The 18,654-nt window shown below is 45.4% G+C and overlaps 1 protein-coding gene across 1 annotated transcript; it reads left to right on the top strand.

Moving 5' to 3' along the window:
- Positions 1-378: 378 nt before the first annotated feature.
- On the top strand, positions 379-18,560 carry SMYD3 (SET and MYND domain containing 3). The gene is made up of 12 exons (XM_068100684.2): positions 379-777; positions 2,881-2,947; positions 3,107-3,211; positions 3,350-3,413; positions 3,846-3,982; positions 4,102-4,169; positions 4,948-5,050; positions 5,155-5,265; positions 14,258-14,345; positions 16,542-16,716; positions 17,327-17,435; positions 17,661-18,560. Exons 1-12 carry the CDS (start codon positions 614-616, stop codon positions 17,772-17,774), a joined length of 1,305 nt encoding a protein of 434 aa, XP_067956785.1. The 5' UTR covers positions 379-613; the 3' UTR covers positions 17,775-18,560.
- Positions 18,561-18,654: the final 94 nt, after the last annotated feature.

Below are 18,654 nucleotides of genomic sequence, written 5' to 3'. Positions count from 1 at the left end.
TTTTAGCCTTTTTTTTTATTTTTTTAAAATAAATAAATATCGCTCTTAAAATCCGACAAGAAGTCAAAGCCCCGAGCTTGTTCCACAACGAGCTTGTTCCACAACACGCTCTTTCCTGGTTTTTCCAACTAAAACAAATGTTTGTCATTCGTGCACCGCACGATTAGCCCTTCCCATCCGATATTCCTTCATGTTTATTCAATCTTTCATCGTTTATCTCGACTCGTTCAGCTTTAAACACAAACGAGAATTTTCACAAGCTTTAGACGATGTTGGATTGAAAAGCACTTTCTGGATCCGTGGTTAACAATAAGGTTGGGGATAAGGATGAATGATGAGAAGGGAATAAATTATATTTTGGAGGAATAAAGAAGAAGAGCGACAGGGAAAGTCCTTGTCGGAGGAGCATAGGGGTGAACGAATGAAGAGAAGGAATTTTGTATTTTGAACGAATAGGGAAGAAGTGAGGCGAGGAAAATCCTGGGAAGTTCTGGAGGGCGAGTGGTGGGAGGAATGAACGAAGGGAAGGAATTTTGTATTTTGAACGAATAAGGAAGAAGTGAGGCTCGGAAAGTCCCCTGTAGAAACGACAGGAGAGCGTGAGCCCGAATCGATGGACGACGTCCAGCTGAGCCGTTTCAAGTCCCCGGGTAAAGGCCTCGGCCTCCGAGCGAATTGCGCGCGTAGCCCCGGACAGGGTCTCTACTGCGCGGAGCCGTTCGCCTACGTGAAGAACCAGGCGAACAAGAGCTCCGTGTGTGACTCGTGTCTCATCAGGTCAGGATGCTCGGTTTCCATTCATGGATTAAAATGATTTTATTCGGTCAACATTGTGTGCTGCGTTGCACTTTCGCCATTTTGCATTTATTTGTCGGTTTAAAGCGCCGAAACGTTTTCTTTGGTGACGTATTTATTTTTACGTGACGTGATCTATAACCCGAACGTCAGCATGAAGGAACCGCACAGAAACGGAGCTGTGACGTCAGATAACCCATTAAAGCCACCAATGTGCGGTGTATGCGTACGGTACATTTTTATTATTACTATTACGTCACCGGACGCGATTTTATTCGTTCGTCTGTGTGCAAGAAAATGTTGGTTTATCAATTCATAATGAAAATATATGAAGGTAATCAAAAGCATGTTCAATAAAATCTGTTATAATGCGGTTACAAAATATCGTCGTTTCTGCAAGAATCGTCAAGTATGATGGAAGAGCAACACGGAAGAAGAAGAAGCGGAAAAGAAGAAGAAAAAAAATACATGTCATGTGACAGTTTTTTTTGTACTCAGTAATGTGTTTGTGTGTTCCATCACTAATCGGCTTGGAGAGCGCTTACCAAGTGGCTTAAGCACTCTAACGAGACGTTGATGAGGAACGGCTGGCTTGAGCACCAGCTAGCTGATTTATAATGGAGCACACACCATGTCTTAGTTACACTCACGATCTCTCTACGAAAAGACCGTCTGGCAAACCCTCATGTGTACGTTCTTAACAATCCTCTTGAGTAAGTTCAGTCATTCAAACTCATGGGTCTCCCTATCGGTACAGCCATGGGCTCTCTTCGGCAAACCACATTTCAAAGTTGGCCTTCAAAGCCAGCCGCCGACTGAGTATCGTCTGTCGTCGTACAAAGTCTCCCTGAGCACAACTGAACTCCTTTCCAGCTACAAGGCCTTCATCCTCGGCTTGATGGAGTACTGCTCTCTGCTATGGGCTGGCGCTCCTGCTTCTTCCTGCTCGGCCCGATGCCGTAAAAACCAAGGTCTTCAACAATCAACATCATTGGAATCTCTCGTGATGAAGCTGACTCTATGGGCCTATCACTTTCACATCAAAGACACTTCTCCCCTGTCCCCCCCCCCCCCCTCTCTCCCAGGTTTCTGAAGGGCACACACGGTCCACCATCAGCCCCCTTCTGGTGAAACTACCTAAATCCAGGATCGCTGCTCACCTCCACTCATTTGTTCCTCTTTTTTCCCGCCTGTCGAACTAATTTCCACATAATCTTCAAATCTTCCCACCAGGTCTTCAAGACTGCTGTTCACCACGATCTCACATCATCACCAATCCAAAACGATGATCTTTTCTATCCCTGTTAACCTCCCCCTCCCCACCCCAATCCCCCCTCCATCCAAAATTCCAGGTTTTCCCTTCTATACCCATCTTGTTCACCCCATGCATCCTCCCCTGCTCCACATTCCTTCCTACACCCATTGTTTGTCCGACTCCCTCTTACTTTTGCTGTTTCCACCCTCTCTCCCTGCTGTTCCTTTTGGCCTGCTGCGTTCAGTGTACTAGTACTAGCTAGCTCTTCCATGAGCCTCGACGATGTATACAAATAACTGGTTTCCACAAAAGAAAATTCCGGTGGCGTATTTAATAGACGAATCGCATGCACTGTACATCGTGTGGATTGTATGTATATATTGATGGTTAGCTCACAGCGGAGCCATGATGCACTCACGAGAGGCATCCTGCCCTCAAGTTGTCCTAAGGCAACGAATACACCACCTTACCACTCAGCGGAGCAAAATAGCGAAATAGTGAAATGCAAATGAGACTAAACAAGTAAACGTGACAGATTTGGGTTTAATCGGAGCACTCTGATATCTTGCCAAAGTCGCATTAGACCCATCGATCCTCTGCAATGGTTGCCAACCTACGGTTGTGCAAACCCATGCTCTGTCCTTTGAAATGCAGTATGTCAGCCAAGGAAGTAGCACGTACTGTTTTTAAAATCTTTGGTGTGGCTCGGCCCAGGCTCGAACCACCGACCTCCCAGACTCTGAGCGGATGCTTCTACCATTAAACAACCGACTCTTGTCTCATTGTCTTATCTGCTCAACCTCTCAATGTTGTCATTTGTCGTTATGCAGGAAAGATAAGGGATTATTGCGCTGTTCCAAGTGCAAATGCGCTTTCTACTGTGACAGCTCATGCCAGGTATGCCTCCCTCCGTTTAACCGGTTGTCCATTGATCGGTGTCCACTTTTGGTTTTTTTAGACCTAGATAGTATCACGTATCAGTGAATTGTGTTTTCATGCCGTCGATGGAGCCGAGATACCTTCCCACAAGACACGACCCTCTCCATGTTCCTGCAGCGTTCCCATTGGGCAAATCACAAGAGGGAATGTCCCCTCCTTCGTGTTTCTGCCACGTTTCCTGAAGATGCGGTGCGTTTGACAGCCAACGTCATCTTGAAGCTGGTGAGCGTCGCATTCTGATTATTCCCGACGTACCAAGCGGTGGGAGTAAATGTAACATACTGAACATTGAGTTACAACGGGATTTTGTTATTCCATATTAGGATGGGATATGATGAACACTCTATGCCTTTGTCGCAGGAAAAGCTCAAAGGAAAACGAGATGCATCAGAAGAGCTGTACTCGATGCTCGAGTTGACGTCCCGTGAGCATTTCTTTTCCTTCTTTAAATCGGACGATCGATACGTCGTCAACATTTGTATGCAGCGCATGGCAGCGGGTTCGCAATAGTTCCTGCAGGGGAGGAGCTGTGCCACGGATGCAGTATCCCTTTGTAGGTTAGGGCAGGAATTTGGAGTTTGTCGATTTGGAATTTGGAGTTCAGAGACAAGTGTGCGTACCGCTACGCATCCCGACATCCCACAATCGATAAGACGGTGATCTGTAACTGATCGTCATGCTTCCCTCAAATTCCTCGGCACAGTTGCCGTGCGCGTTTATCAAAGTTGCATGATTAGTTTGATCCGACGATGGTTGTTTACTCAACTTTTCTCATGCCGTGCGTGCGTACCATATTGCTCGCTTTGTGAATGGAGATGAGGTAAGTGATGGGATCTGGGAACACTTTGTCACCTAGATGCCGCGAAGGCCAATAAAAGGATGATTGAAGCATTCAACAGAAATGCTGCACTCCTTCAAGCATTCCTTCGAGGGGAAGCAAAGTCCTGTCCAAGCCTTCCCATGGGACTCACGATCATGCAGCTTTTTGGCAAGGTATGGAGAGAAGGAGAATTGATCGAAAAATCGATGCAATTCTTCGTAAAAATGGCACAATGTCTCACAAAACCATTTTGGGGCCTTCGGTATTGAGGGATGCATGTATGTTGTGGCAGATTCACTGCAACAGCTTTACAATCACCAATAATGACCTGGAGGACATAGGAGTTGGAATTTACCCCAGGTGAGAAGAGAAAGCACAAGATGCACCTGGGGCGAGTAACCCTTGAAGTAGGGCCTTTATGCAAAGAGAAAAGACAAGCAAAGGTGTTCAGATTTCACTATTTGGTAAAAATCCTTGAGAATTTAAACAGCATGGTATATTGCACGTAATTTGTAATATTGGAGAGGTTCCATTTATCAAAACTTCCTGAGAGGTTTCTACATATCTCTCTCTCTCTCTCTTTCTGTAGCTTTGTTCCTTATGTGCGGCCGCATATTTTAAGTTGGAAAACGCCAAATTTGGGGTACAAACACAACCTTGTGTGTGAGATAACATAGAATATGTGGTCATGGCCTCACATGGGGGGTGGGAGGGGTTATAAATTCTCTATGTAAATGTGTACCGTGTAGCGCCAACTGGTGGTGGCAGAGGGTATTAAAATTTATTTTTTTATCGGGGCAGTACTGAGGTTAAAGCACGCTTTGCACGGGTAAATTTGTCCTCCTTCCCTCCTCCCCACGCTTTCATTTCCAGTCACCTTTTTTTTTTATTAGAACAAAAAATTCAATACGTATGATGTTTGTGGGCCATTTTGAATGGCAGTGTAACAAGGTAAACATGACTAGCTAGCTCTTCCACGAGCCTCGACTTTGTGTACAAATAACCTAATTACTGATTGCCTAATCTATCTTAATCTGTGGAGAAGCAGTTCTTTCACTTTGGACTAAAGTGCTTTGGTGCCCTCTGGAAGCCCAGTGCTTGACAGTCACGTGATCATGACCCCTTTTCCGATTGGCAGCCTGTCGTTGCTGAATCACAGCTGTGAGCCCAATTGTGTGACGGTGTTTGATGGAATAAAGCTCCTTTTGCGGACAGTGAAAGATGTACAGCAAGGAGAAGAGGTACATTCGTCAACGTAAAAAGTGTTGTGTCCTCCTCCATCATCGTTCCTGATTAAATGTTAAGAGTTGATGTGTCTCCCTTCATTTTCCACTTTTCCACGCAGCTCCTTATAAGCTACATCGACACCTTGGCAGGGAGCTGCGACAGGCAAAGTCGACTGATGCACCAGTACCACTTTACCTGCGAGTGCAGGCTCTGCACCAAAAGCGTTGCGGTGAGTTGGCACACCTTGATTCACAATTGATTGCAATGCTCTGCGTAGATGAGCTTTTGATGTCCCGCATCAAAACAAAATTAGTCTCGTCGTTATTTTACCCGTCATTTCCACTGAGAATAATCAGACATGGGTTTCTTTCCCCGAAACTCAGCCATGTGATTTCATATTTAAATGAAAATGTGGTGATGTTCAATATTAAGCTTACATGGCTATCGTGGCAGATTTGAATTCCTCGAATGGAGATTCAACTGGACATCCAATCTACCTGCGTTATAGTGGGGGGGCCAATGTTTTCCCGTTGAATTCAAATGTTAATTTGTGGACACTGGTTGGGTTGTCTTTAGGGATGATAGAAGTTGTAGAAAAAATATGTCTCCATTTTTTTCAAGTTCTTTATAGCGGCCATTTTGGATTATCAAAATGGCGTTTGTTGAAAACCGAAATTGTCATTATCTTGGCTTCTAAATGACCTAGAGTGTTAATTTTGGTGTCCAAATGTACATATTTGCGGATACTTAATCCAATAAACACACATTTATACACCTACATATGATCAAAAGGGTTCTTATGGCAGCCATCTTGGATTTTCACGCACTTATGCCAACACATATATATATTTTTTTCCATCATTTTCACTTCTAAATCACATAAAGGCTGGACTTTAGTGTTCAAATGTACACTTATAATGTCTTTGTGCAATATTTTTAGTTGGCAGTGTTCATTGTTACATTGAAGGATCTCCATCCTCCTCATCATCAGTGTTATCGATTCCCATGGGGCGCTCCTGACCCGTGTTACCACACACCTCTTCATCTGCCCCACACATACACATCTCAGAACAGTTGAGATGCTGAGACCTGCATGAGCAGTGAGACATGCATTGGGTCTTCTTGCAGTTACATTTGATTAGATGTGTGATGGCAGCTGGGGCTGGAGGGTCCTTGGTTGTGATGGGCACCAGCTGATCTCCTTCTGCTCTCCATCCATGTTCTGTTGGTTGTGGAAGCTGGGGGTCCGGTACATCAGCCTGATGCCACACCATGGCCTGGAAATGTGCACGAGCAATGGCTTCATGTAAAGCTCCCCGTGTTGGTGGCAGCTTCTGTGCCTCTAGCTGTTTCTTGGTAAACAGTCTCCACCTCAGCTTGCCCACATCCACAACTGTAGTACGAGGCTCATACAGCTGGCATACAAATGCCTCAATGTCACTTTCTGTGTCAGCTCTCAGCTCCTCAGAGGCCCCAAGGTCATGAAACGCAGATACCACCTCAACAGAGCACCTATTGAGGGCTTGCCAACATGTGAGCTTTCCCTTGCCGGCAAACCGACCAGTCTGGTCTGCTCCCGTGAATGCATGGAATCCTGGTAGGGCTGCAGCCTTCCTGACACCAAGTTCATGTACTATTGGTTCCAGTGAGATTTGCCTCTTCTTGTTCCCCACACCCGTGATGAAGTATGTGTCTTTGCATAGTTCATGGTACCGGTGGAGTGCTAGGATGAATACATCAGTATCAGGTGACTGAATGTACAGCTGTGTTGCACCTCTTCGGACGGCATCTAGACTGTGAAGAAAGATCCTCGTATCGGCCTCCTCCTGGGAGCTACGGAGATGCTGTACATCCATGCAGTTGGAGAAGACATCCTGCCTTGAAGTGACGATGAAGACCTTGGTGGTCCCCTCAAAGTGACACAGAGCTTTCTTTGCCAGATAGACAGTTAGCTCATCTTTGGTGTTGGTGTGCGACAGGAACTGTTTTGCTGTCAGTTTCCCAATCGGGGTGCTGTCTTGAACGTGGTAAGCAGTGGGCGGCTTGCCACCTTGGCGCCTCTCCCGTGTGGCCTCTTTCAGTGAATTTGGCAGATCATATCGGTCAAACACGAGGTGGACTTCATCATACCCGTTGGTCTTGCAGTCCAGTGTTGCATTGAAATGGCCAGCCCACTGGGCACATGTTTTGACCCATTGTGGCTTACCCATTGCTTGCACTAATGCCATGCCGTCTATGACAGTCACCTTCTTGGGAGGGGGTGGAGTATGTTCAGGATTGTCGTCGTCTGGCTGCTGACCAGTGCCAGTTGACTTCTTGGGTAGATCTTCTAGGATGCCCATGAGCTTGCTTTTGTCTGTGCATGGTAGTAGTGTCCCAGCCATTGCAAAGAGGGTTCGTGGAAGCGCGGTGAATTCATATTGACCTATGGCATCCTTCAAGTTGATCTCTGGTCGTGAGCGGGCCACGATCAGCATGCGCGCAAACAGTGACCTGTCGTCTTTCAGCTCTACAACCTTGTCTGCCAGTTTGTGCTTCACAGCTTTCCTGGCACTCTTCCACATCTTCAGTTTGACCTTTCCCATTCTGGCCCAAAGGTTGATTTCATTTGTGTTGATGCGCTCTGCAACAAACGTGTTATACGCTTTCTGACCAATCTCATCTTGGTTGCAGACATCCTTCTGTACTTCAGCTGGCATCACCACCTTGGTGATGATAGTCGTCAGGTCTTCACCCTCATGCGTCATGGGATTCATGGACTCTCTGATCACATTCTTCAGTCGACGAATGCTGTCTTCCTGCCGAGCCCAGACTGTGGTTGATAGGTCGTGGTGCTCCTTGCGTGTAGCTGATTGTGAGCCAGCCATCTGACGGGCTTCTTCAGCAAGCCTACTCAGCTCTGGTGCTGTCAGAAAGAACCTTTCGCGGGCACTGGCATTCTGGGTAATGCCCACAATACCCCCTGTCACCTTCATGATCCTGTTGATGTGCTCCAGTGCATGGTCCACACCTACAGCACAGAAGGGGATTTCATTCTTATGGACACTGAAGTTCCCATCCATGAACTCTTGGTAGATCCCTGGATCTGTCATCTTCAGGGCCTTCATCTCTGCAAGGTACCGGGGAGTCAGCCTGGCATATTTCTGTTTGTCATGTGCAAAGAAGTATATGCACATCTCATCCAGTGAAGACAGGTGAAGCTCAAATTGTCCATCACGGGTGGCACGGATGAATGTGTATATCAGCATTATCATCCGCATGTAGCGTCGCACAAACTTGAACAGTGGACTCTTGGCTTCTTTCCTCTCATCAAACTTTGCCATGGCCTCCAGGACTTCGTTTGACTCGAGGACAGCTAGCATGTTGTTCTGCGCGCTTGTCATCTCCTCTCGGTTGTGTAGATGACAGCTCTGGGCAACCTGTTGTGCTGACTGGGTACATGGGCCCCTCAGATGGGGATGCTCTTGGAAGAATTCGTCCACATAGAGGTCGAAGAGGGCTTGGACAGTGGTGATGTGGGCCTCCAAAGCCCTCTTCATGTGCTTGGCTTCCAGTATTTGTCTGGTCGTTGTTGGGCCATAGATATCAGCCTCAGACCAAGCCTCGTCAAGACCACTGTCCTCTATGGCATTCCCAGCAGCCCTCAGTGCAGCCATCACAGTGTGCATCTCCCCTAGTCGCAGTACCCACTTGCCTTTGCAGTCATCTCTGGTCATCTCCAGCTGTTTGGCTCGCTCATACAGGGCCATGTCTAAGGTGATCACTGTCTTCCTATCGGGACCCATGACCATGCAGTTGATTTGCTGTGTCTGTTTCAAGACTGTTATCAGTGTTTGCCATTCATGGGCTGGTGCTGCTACCAATGGCAGGGCGTTGACCTCTGTCAGAGGCTTCGAAGAGGAGAGCAGTGAGTTGTAGGCTGTCCAAGTTGGGATATCGTGATGCTTGATCCTACTGCCAGGTGGTTGTTTTGGATCGTGGACGAGTGACCCAACAGGGTCAGCATGCTGGGGTTCTGCAGCTTGCAGCTGGTCATCTGGTGGGATGATGTCTTGTACGTCCTCAGCTTCAGCTGTTCGCATGATTGTGCGTGAAAGTAGCCACACTGTGTCCGTCGCAGAGTACGGCTTGGTGACATCTGGGTTTGACCGTGTCTTGAAGCTATACGTGGTACCTGTGGCAGATTGTTTGTTTGGTGCTTGGCAAGGAACAAAGTCTGGAGCAGTCAGAACCTTGAGTGAGCGGTGTCTGGCCTTTCGGTCATGTAGTGTCAGTGTTCTATGTTCATCTGTGGAGGGTGCATGTTCCCGTCGTTGGTAGAGTGCCCAGGCTGTAGCATGGAGTGTCCGCTTCCCATCAGGTGTGTCTTCATTGAAGTCACTGTTGTCCACTGCAAAGAAGACAAACGTCCCTATGCGCATGGTTCTTGGAAAGTATACACCCTGTTCTGTCGTAGACTCTATGACTGAGTTGGCCAGCTGTGTCTCCAACCGCAAGATCCGACTATAATCAACAGACAGACCGAACCCATGCAGGAAATCCAGAAGCTTCTTGTTTCTGGTGGACTGATGGACTACAATGGCAACGGCAAGCTGCTGTGGCCATTCTAAGCGATGGCGGAATGGTGCATCTGGCTCTTTGGGCTTGTACGTGACTTGGCGTTTTGACTTGTAGCCGTACATGATGTTCTGACTGATGGTTATAACATCTCGATGAATAGTGGCTGAGCGCATAGTCTCTGGCTCAATGCTCGTGGCTGGTCCTTCCAGTAGCCAGCGGAGGAAAGCATAGAGTACTTTGGGTACATGCTTTTCAGCATCATCAGTGTTCATTTCTCCTTCAAATTGCCATGGGTTCTTGTTCTGACAAGCAATGGCACTGCGGAGAACAGAGGCACTCTCAAACAGTTGTTCGATGTTTTTTTCATTTGTCTTCGTCATTGCATCTTCGACAGCTGCATCACGCACGGCAGTGGAGAATACACAGTCTGACTCGTTTCGACGTTTTGGTTTCATGAAGTGAACGTCATCAATGTGAGAGTTGATTTTCTCCTTCATGCCTTGGGTAGTAGGTGATGGGACATTGTGCACACCATTATTGTCAAGAATCCTGGAGTAAACCGACTTCAGGTCAGACATGTTGAGAATTTCACCAGCTTGGAGTAGAGAGCGAACAAGGCTGACAAACTCAATGTCTGCGGCTATTTTGATAACATTAGTTTCTTGCAGTATGTGTTCTTTGTCATCACTTGATGTCCCACTCTTGGGAGCACGTTGGACATTCTGCACCCAGCATGGGAGATGATACTTGACGTCGATCGCATGAGCATCATGTGCACTGATGGCAGCACTCAGCTGAACTTTCCACTTGTGGTTGCTGCCTTCTTCAACAGCTTTCTTCAGCTGTTTACCTGCGTTGAACGTGCATACAACATGTACACTTTCCTTAGTGACCTCTTGACAGAAGAAACAAAGGTCTCTGTTGAATGGAGTTGATGATGAACGTGTGAAGCGAAGAGTCTCGTCTTGCGTAGAACCTGAGGTACTTGCAGCGGCAGGTGCAGAAGAAGGACGTCCACACCTCTTATGAAGATGCTGGGTGTCGCCATGTTCGCAGGCTTTCTGGTGGCGAACTCTAGCACGCTCCAGGTGAGCAGTGTTGCATGTAGATCCATAACATGCCCGGTGCCACTTTGCTTTATTGTTCCTCAAGTCAGTGGCAGTGAAACAGCTTAATCGTTCGCTGATCTGTTTGAAGTCGGCATCACCATATCGTGCCCTCTCCTGGATGAACTGGAGAAACTTTGCATATGAGCCCAGTGCTGGCTCAGTCACTAGTGCACCTTGGGGATCCTGGCACTGAATGCAAAGTGTGAAATCAGTTTCTTTCTTGGTTTTCTTGCTTTTTGGCTCCATCATAGCTCAGGGTCACGAATCTGGAACATACAAATAACAAATAACAATTAAGATAGATGTGCATTAAGTTAGATTTTGGACACTGGTTCGGCTGTGCCATAAAAACCTATTTTTATCCCTTGTAGGTTATTAAAGAAGGTTTCATTCAATTCTCTATCCCCAAAAATGTACAACTGGACACCAGAATCGAAACTCTAGGTCATTTAGAAGCCAAGATAATGGAATTTTACGTTTTCGACATCCGCCATTTTGAAAATCCAAAATGGCCGCCATAAAGAACTTGAAACAATTGGAGACATATTTTTTCTAGAACTTATATCATCCCTAAAGACAGCCCAACCAGTGTCCAAAAATTAACAAGCAATTTCACCGGGCATTTCAATCTGCTACATTGGCCCCCCCACTATTAGTTGGTGTACGTTAAATACCTCATGGCGTCCTTCGCGAAGAAACAACACTTTTCGACTTATTTAGTCCAGCTGTTTAGGAGTGCATAAAATACAGAGCACGTATGTAAATTAGCCAACTGGTTTTCGATTCTATAAGGTTTTACCACAGGGATACTTCTTCCCTCCAGGTCAACACAGCTTTTCACCACCACCCCAAGTCATCACCCATCTAAAATCATATTTTATACACCTGTTAAACCACCCCCACATCTTGCAAACATTTTACTTATGTATCCATGTTGTCCACCCTTTGCGTTCTCCCTTACCCCATATCGTTACCTGTATCCCTTGTTTCGCTGTTTCCATCTATTTTCTCCCTCCACCCTACTCTCAGCATTTCCCCTTTCTCCTGTTGTTCCCTTTTATGTTGTCCTGATTTTTTTTTTGTGTCATAGCTCTTCCACGAGCCTCGACCAGGTCGTAAAAAAAAGAACTATATTTATATTGTTGCGGATCCGGAGGTCGGCGCTCCCCTTACCAAAGGGGGGTTAATCCCCTTGTCTTTTACACTGGCCGATCCTCCGTTCCTGGAAATTATGACGTCACTTCCGGTCGGTAGTAGCCAGGGTCATTGGTCAATGCAGTCCCAAATACCTGCTTACTAGTACCGACCGTAAGCGAGGAGATAACTTCCACCCGGGCCGCAGCGTTAATGGATACGCCGAGCGAAGCGAGCTGCGACTCGGCCCATTAGCAATAAACTAACCCGATCCTGAGTGTTGGCCAAATCGTGCCACGTATATCAATTGGGGACAGGACAAAAGCGATCGGATGAGAAGAAACCAAGGGGTAAGGAAAGAACAAATATGGTTTATTTATACAGTAATGATTAAAGAGGAAGCGAAAGGGCAACAATATACAAGAGAGGAAATAAAAGGACACAGGGCAAGCTTAAACAGTCTTACTTAACATGCCCAGGACAGAACAAACACACTTACACGAAAGGATGGAATGGCAGGGATGGTGGGAACGACGAGAAGGGTCCAGGCAGATGGTAGGCGTCGAGGTCCGGCTCCAACCTCGCGCTCCGGTCCACGCTCCGGGTTAGAGGCGAAACCCGGCAACCAGCTCCGCGTGTCGTTTAACGCGACCGGACAATTATATACAGCGGGGGAAAGCTGGGATCCTTCTCGTACGTAATAGCTGGATGGTCGTGCTAGCGAACCCTCTCCAACCCTTCTTTCACGGCGCGCGCCTCCAACAAGTTCATGAACACAACCAGGGCCTTCTCCACAACTCTCTTGTGCACGCCTTCTCTCCCCTTTTTAGCTCCACTCCTCTCTCCCGGGCTCATCTCTCGAAGTAGTCCCCGGCGGTGCTTATATTGGCCGTCCGTGTATCAAACCGCCTGCCTTTTGGAAACGCCCACCGGTGAGCTCGCCTCGGCCTTGGTTGGTCGCCAGGGCTCACCGGTCCCGCCCCTTGATGAGGCGTTGACAGAGCCACGCCTTGTTCCTGGCGCTTGGCTGACTCCTCCCCCTTCTTCTCCAAGACGACCGCGTGCGTAATGGCGTCGCACATGTTAGAAAACCAATCGTACTGATGTTGAGGGAGCTGTGGAGCCTGTCCTTATTTAATTAATACAACGCAGATTCAAACTATTGGGAACAGATCCTTAACTGAAACATAGACTAATGAAATAACTAGAGAGGTTTCTACGGTGTCCTACGTGTTGTACATGGCCTAACTAGGGTGCAACCTTTACAAAGGGGGATATTTACAAGGCTTATTATTATTTACAAGTGAAGGTTCTAAAAACCGTAACAATATATATATATATATATATATATATATATATATATATACTGTATATATATATATATATATTTTTTTTTTTTTTTTTTTTTTTTTAGGTGTAGTAAAGGCATCTGGCTTTGGCATCATCATTTGGCATCTGGCAAAGCCATCTGGAACAGTGTTTGTATGTGTGTCCCTCACAAACACACCAATCAGAGCTGAGGATCTCATCACATGACAGGGGTGATGTGATTACGTCTGATGTCATTGCGGCATACGACGGCTGACTCCACACAATGCCATTTTTATTTCTATGCCGAACATATCGTTGAACCTGTCATATATCACAATCGCCATGCTCTACCTTTACGTTTTTCATTCAGTGTGAAACACAAACAAACCGATTGTTAAAATGATCATCAAATATCAAAAGCATCGGCGTTACTGATCTTACAATGACACAGTTTGTATAGGCCTTAGGCTTCATGCCTCACCTTCAGGCCGCTTCGGACTACTCCAGGTTTCTTGATGCAGTAGTATCGTTTTCGTAATAATAATAATAATGTTAATAATAATAATATAGTAAATATAATCATAACACTGCAATCGCTTTGTCGTGACTGCAAAGTTACTGGATTGAAGCGGTGTATGGTTGTTTCATTGTTGACACGAAACGTAAAGAATAAACCAGTGTCTCAATGTAATATCTTCACTTCCATGGTGACAAACAGCTTAAAGTACTTCAAATTAATACTTATATTATTTGCTAACTGGTATCTCCACCCAGGTCAAACTATCCCCTTCAACTAAAGTATCAAACAAGCCCAGCTAGGCCGATGTTAGACTTTTGGTCGTTTTTTTTTTTTTTTTACCCCCATTCAAACAATGCCTCCACATTCGTAGATTCGACATTTGCGGCATTCTCCAGGAAAGTATTCCCTGCGAGTACACGAGTGTGTGTGCGCGTGACCTGATGCTTCCTGTACATGTTCGAAGCCATATATTTATGTTCAGATGAGGGAGGGAGGGTGGAGTGGTGGAAAAGTATGATTATATGGACATAGCCTTTGAGAACATTTTGAATCTGCTCATAGTAAAATGTACTGCTGTTGTACTGCAGGACCAAGATATGAGAGAGGATGGTGTAATGAATGTCCACGATTTAAAAATGAACATTCCTTCCATGCACCGAATGATGCACGCAAGAGGTGAAACCACATTTTCTCTTTATTTAAAATCGGTGTCAATCTTTGTGCTGTACATAAGTAATTACTTGCGTTAGTTATCGTCCTCTATACGTTTTTTTTGTTCCAAAGTGTCATTGCATATTCTGTCTCTTCTTTTTGCACTGATTTTGTGAACAGCAAGCGCACTGATGTGTCTTTAATTTACGCTACGAGCGGTCTCATTCCACCAATGTTATCCTTACATCGTGACATAGCACATAAATCTCAAGCCCGGTGTTGGCTTAACATGCCTGGATTAAGATCTTAGGGTCTTGAGTTTGAGCCCCTGTCGTGCCGATTAATCACTCGGAGGATAATCTGGAGGATAATCCCTCCAAAGGTTATCCTTTTTTGGCAGAAAGACTAATTTGAACGCACATTGTTGTCAGATCGCTGCTAATGCTATATTGTTTTCAACCTACTCGTAACGATTGTTTTGATTCGACGAACTGCCCCCTCAGCCCGTTTTATTGGAACGGAAACATTCCCACTGTATCTACCATCCTTCCACACATGTAAACAAGCCACACAAAAACACAATTTTTCATTGTTCTGTCCCGACAAGAACCGTCTCCCAACTCACCTTGAGTAATCACAATTACAAACAATCAATTCATTATAATATGAATTTTTTTTTTTTTTTGTATACTGAATCGAGGCTCGTGAAAGAGCTAACATTTATTTCACAATTGAATGTTTTGAATCAATTGTTTGTGCAAAACGATGATGAAACGTCGCAAAGTCAAGTGCAGCAAAGCTTTGGCAAGGATAGGCCGCTGAGTCTCCCAGCGTAGGATACGAGTTATTTAAACTTTGGTAAAATTATTACATTTTCATTAAAAGAGCATCATGTGGTGTAAGATCACGAATAATGGTATGAAATAACCGGCCTCAGCACGACGCTGTCGGTGTCAAACAAAACAGACGATAAATGTCGAAAAACGTCGAAAAACGTGTTTTTTGTCGAAAAACAAAAAAAAAACAGACGATAAATCTAAATAATTAATAGTAATTCAATTTACGTACTGTGCATTATGAAAGAAAATTTCATGTAAATTTTCCTTTTTCCTATTTTGTACGCAGCAAATGGCTGTGGCTCGCACCATTTCTTGGGGGTGCAGTTGTGCCGTTGATGCAGTTCCCCCCTGTAGGTCAGGGCAGGAATTTGTATTTTGTTCCGGGTGCAAATAAGAGCTCACCTGCTCTTCGTGAAAGACACCTTGAAAGACATCTTTAACGTCCACCAACTAATACCGGCACACGGGACGTCCATCCGTGGGACGGCACACACACTGATGAATCCTTTGAGACTTCCCTGCCCGGATGACAGTTTATAGGTTGGTCGGGATTCGAACCCAGGCTAGACAGCTGAGAGGCGAGTGTGCGTACCTCTATGCCATCCTACCTGCCGTGAAAAAATGTGGCAGAGACCTGCCCATGGACCCCAGTGGTGTCCGGTTGTTTGGTGTATGTGGGAAGTGAACACATGCTATTTTGAGCGTTCTTTGTCAAAAACAAAAGTTAGTTCGTTATTGTGGAAGCGATACAAAAAAAAAAACTCAATGAACACAATAAGAAGTGAAAGGCCTCTCAGAATGATGTTGCTTCCTCGTTTCGCTCGCAATCCCAGTGTGTGTTCATGGTGTGTATCAGCTTTTCGGGGTAAACGACGAGCTTTGGGATGACAAGACGGTGATAAATGGACATTCTAGCTGCGGCACGGTCTGTACCACCACGTGTGTTGCAAATTCATCGACAGAACATTGATCAAAATATGTTGACCACCATGTGAACTAAGGAGCAGCTGACGATGCAGACGTTAACTCTTCACTGGAGCACAAAGCTCTCGTTACGTAAATGGAAGAAGAAGAGGATGGATGGAAGCAGAACCCGACATCTCGCCATGAGAGCGCGACGTATAGAAACCTGTCTCTCTTAGCAGGTAAAGGAAGTGTTGGCATTTTTACTGGATAATGGTGGGTTTGTATCTCACGGCGTGGATCAGTCGTCCTCCAACACACGTTAACCGTTGATCTGTTACAAATCTTTTTTTCTTTCTTTTTTTTTCAATGCTGTATTGAAAACCAAAATGTATTCTCACTCCATGGTGAAATTACCTCGGTTCTGACGAGCTACTTGCTCTGTGCTGAATGCGTCTTTTCTACATAATGCCATCAGATCACAAGAGCGCCCTGATACTCGCCGAGGCCGTTTTAGGCGAGCACGGCGTTATGTTGCCCGATCGCAACGCCCACAAGGTGAAGTTTGTGGAGACGTGTTTTGATGCCTGCATCGTACTCAAGAAATGGGCTAAGGCAGAGTATTACGGACGAAGACTTGCACATGTGTACAAGTGAGTGCACCTTTCCTCAATGCACCTCAATGCACCTCAATGCAGTGAGTGCACCTTCACTTTCCTCAATCCACCTTCGCTGGTGGAGGTAGTTTGTGTTTTCGCCCGTTTGTCTCTGTCTGTGAGCTAAAAGTTAGGATGGACTCGGACAAAATTTGGTGTACAAGTTGGGTGTGTGACAAGGATGAATGAAATTGATCGATTTTGGTGAAGATCCGGATATGAGAATTTGCGATTCTTTCCCATTGACAGATAAGGCCAAAAACTAAATCTAGCATGATATCTCAAAAAGTTGGATGGGTTGTGACAAAATATAGGGGGACGAGTTGGGTCGGTGACGAGAAGAAGCCGATTAGATTTTGGTCCAGGTCTAGATCCAGATCCGGCCTATCACTGGGATACAAAACTTAATGTTCATCCTGGTAGAGGTGTGCACTCTACTGAGCCAATTATTTTTGTTTATTTAATTATATAATTTTATTATTTCTAATTCATTTATTTTTGCCAATTTTGTCTCGATTACTTTGCCACTTAAAACCCAAGTCGGCATCAGAAGTGGGAGTAAACTGCAGCACGCAAGCCAAACTCTTACCGTCACGTCGTTTTGCAGGTGGTACTACACTAACCCACACCCGGCTTTAGGCTGCCATCTAATGAAGCTGGGAAAATTGCAGCACTTCCTGGGTCAGCTCCAACCGGCCTACGAAAACCTCAAACAGGTTGGTCATATTTGACTTTTTGGAACAAACATGAAAATATATGGAAAATTAATTTTGAAGGATCGCAATGTGCGTGCGTGCTTTGGTACACATATGTGCCGAATTGTGTAATTATTCATGAGGTTTGCCGATGCAGATGGCCAGGCTCATGGAAGAGCTAAACGTCGAATGATATTTATTTATATTTATGGTTTGGGCTAACCTCTGGATTGTCTCCCTCCATAGGCCTCAACTATCATGAATACGACGCATGGATGGTGTCACCCGGTGATGCACACGTTGCACGAGCTGATCGTCGAATGCAAAATGGAACTCTCCTTCAATGCGGCAAACACATAAGCGGGATTATTTTGGTACAAGGGCTGGGAATTTAAACTTCCTGGGAAAAATGTTTGTTTGTTTTTGTTTTTTACTCAACATAAGCTACGTGCTTCCAGAACTTTGCTTTTTCTCTTTGCTTCCTGCACAAAATAAACGTTTTCCACCGACGAGTGGTGCAACGAGGCGGTCAGAAATTAAATGAAAATGCTATGTCAGGCATAGCTCGACAAACGCAGTTCCGGGCAGCGGTTGATATCAAACAGCATTTGGCCAATTTCAAAAATTCCATTCGAGCATTTAATGATCAAGGCATGCAAGTTGCACAAGTACATCCGAGAATGAGCGAACGACATAGAAAAGTAGATCTGCATGCGGACTCACACATTCGCTCCGATTAGTGCGGCCTCTTGGCCAATTGAAAACGGGAAAGGCAGGATCATTCGCATTTGGAGCAAACGGCCCACTAAAGATTGACGCCACAAACTTTAAAAAACAAAAAACAAAACACTTACCGGTAAAAGCAGAAGTGGGGACGAAGTTGCAATCTTCGTGTGATTTTAGAAAGATCCGTAACAAACTGGATATCGTGTGCTTCCGGACAAGAAATGGATTTTGCTTTTTCCTCATTCGTGACGTGACCGTCATGATTGGCTCGTTTGACATATACAGTCGTTCTGTTACGAGAAGTGGAGTTGTGACAGCTCGGTATGTCAAGGGGGTTTAATCCATGTCAATTCCCCATCCTTTCGATCCTGATCGAGTATAAAATGTAATGCATTAAACTCTTCGGCTGCTCTAAAGTGACCAACGCTTTTTCTTTTCCGATGTAGTCAAATGAGCCTTTTTCACCCCCATATTTGTGATTTACTGTCAAATAGGTTCGACTAATCGAGATTGC

This window comes from Myxine glutinosa, chromosome 12 (assembly GCF_964187855.1).
Source record: "Myxine glutinosa chromosome 12, kmMyxGlut1.1, whole genome shotgun sequence".
Classification (NCBI taxonomy): domain Eukaryota; kingdom Metazoa; phylum Chordata; class Myxini; order Myxiniformes; family Myxinidae; genus Myxine; species Myxine glutinosa.
The sequence above is the reverse complement of the archived record's forward strand: the minus strand, read 5'-3'. Positions and strand labels throughout refer to the sequence as shown.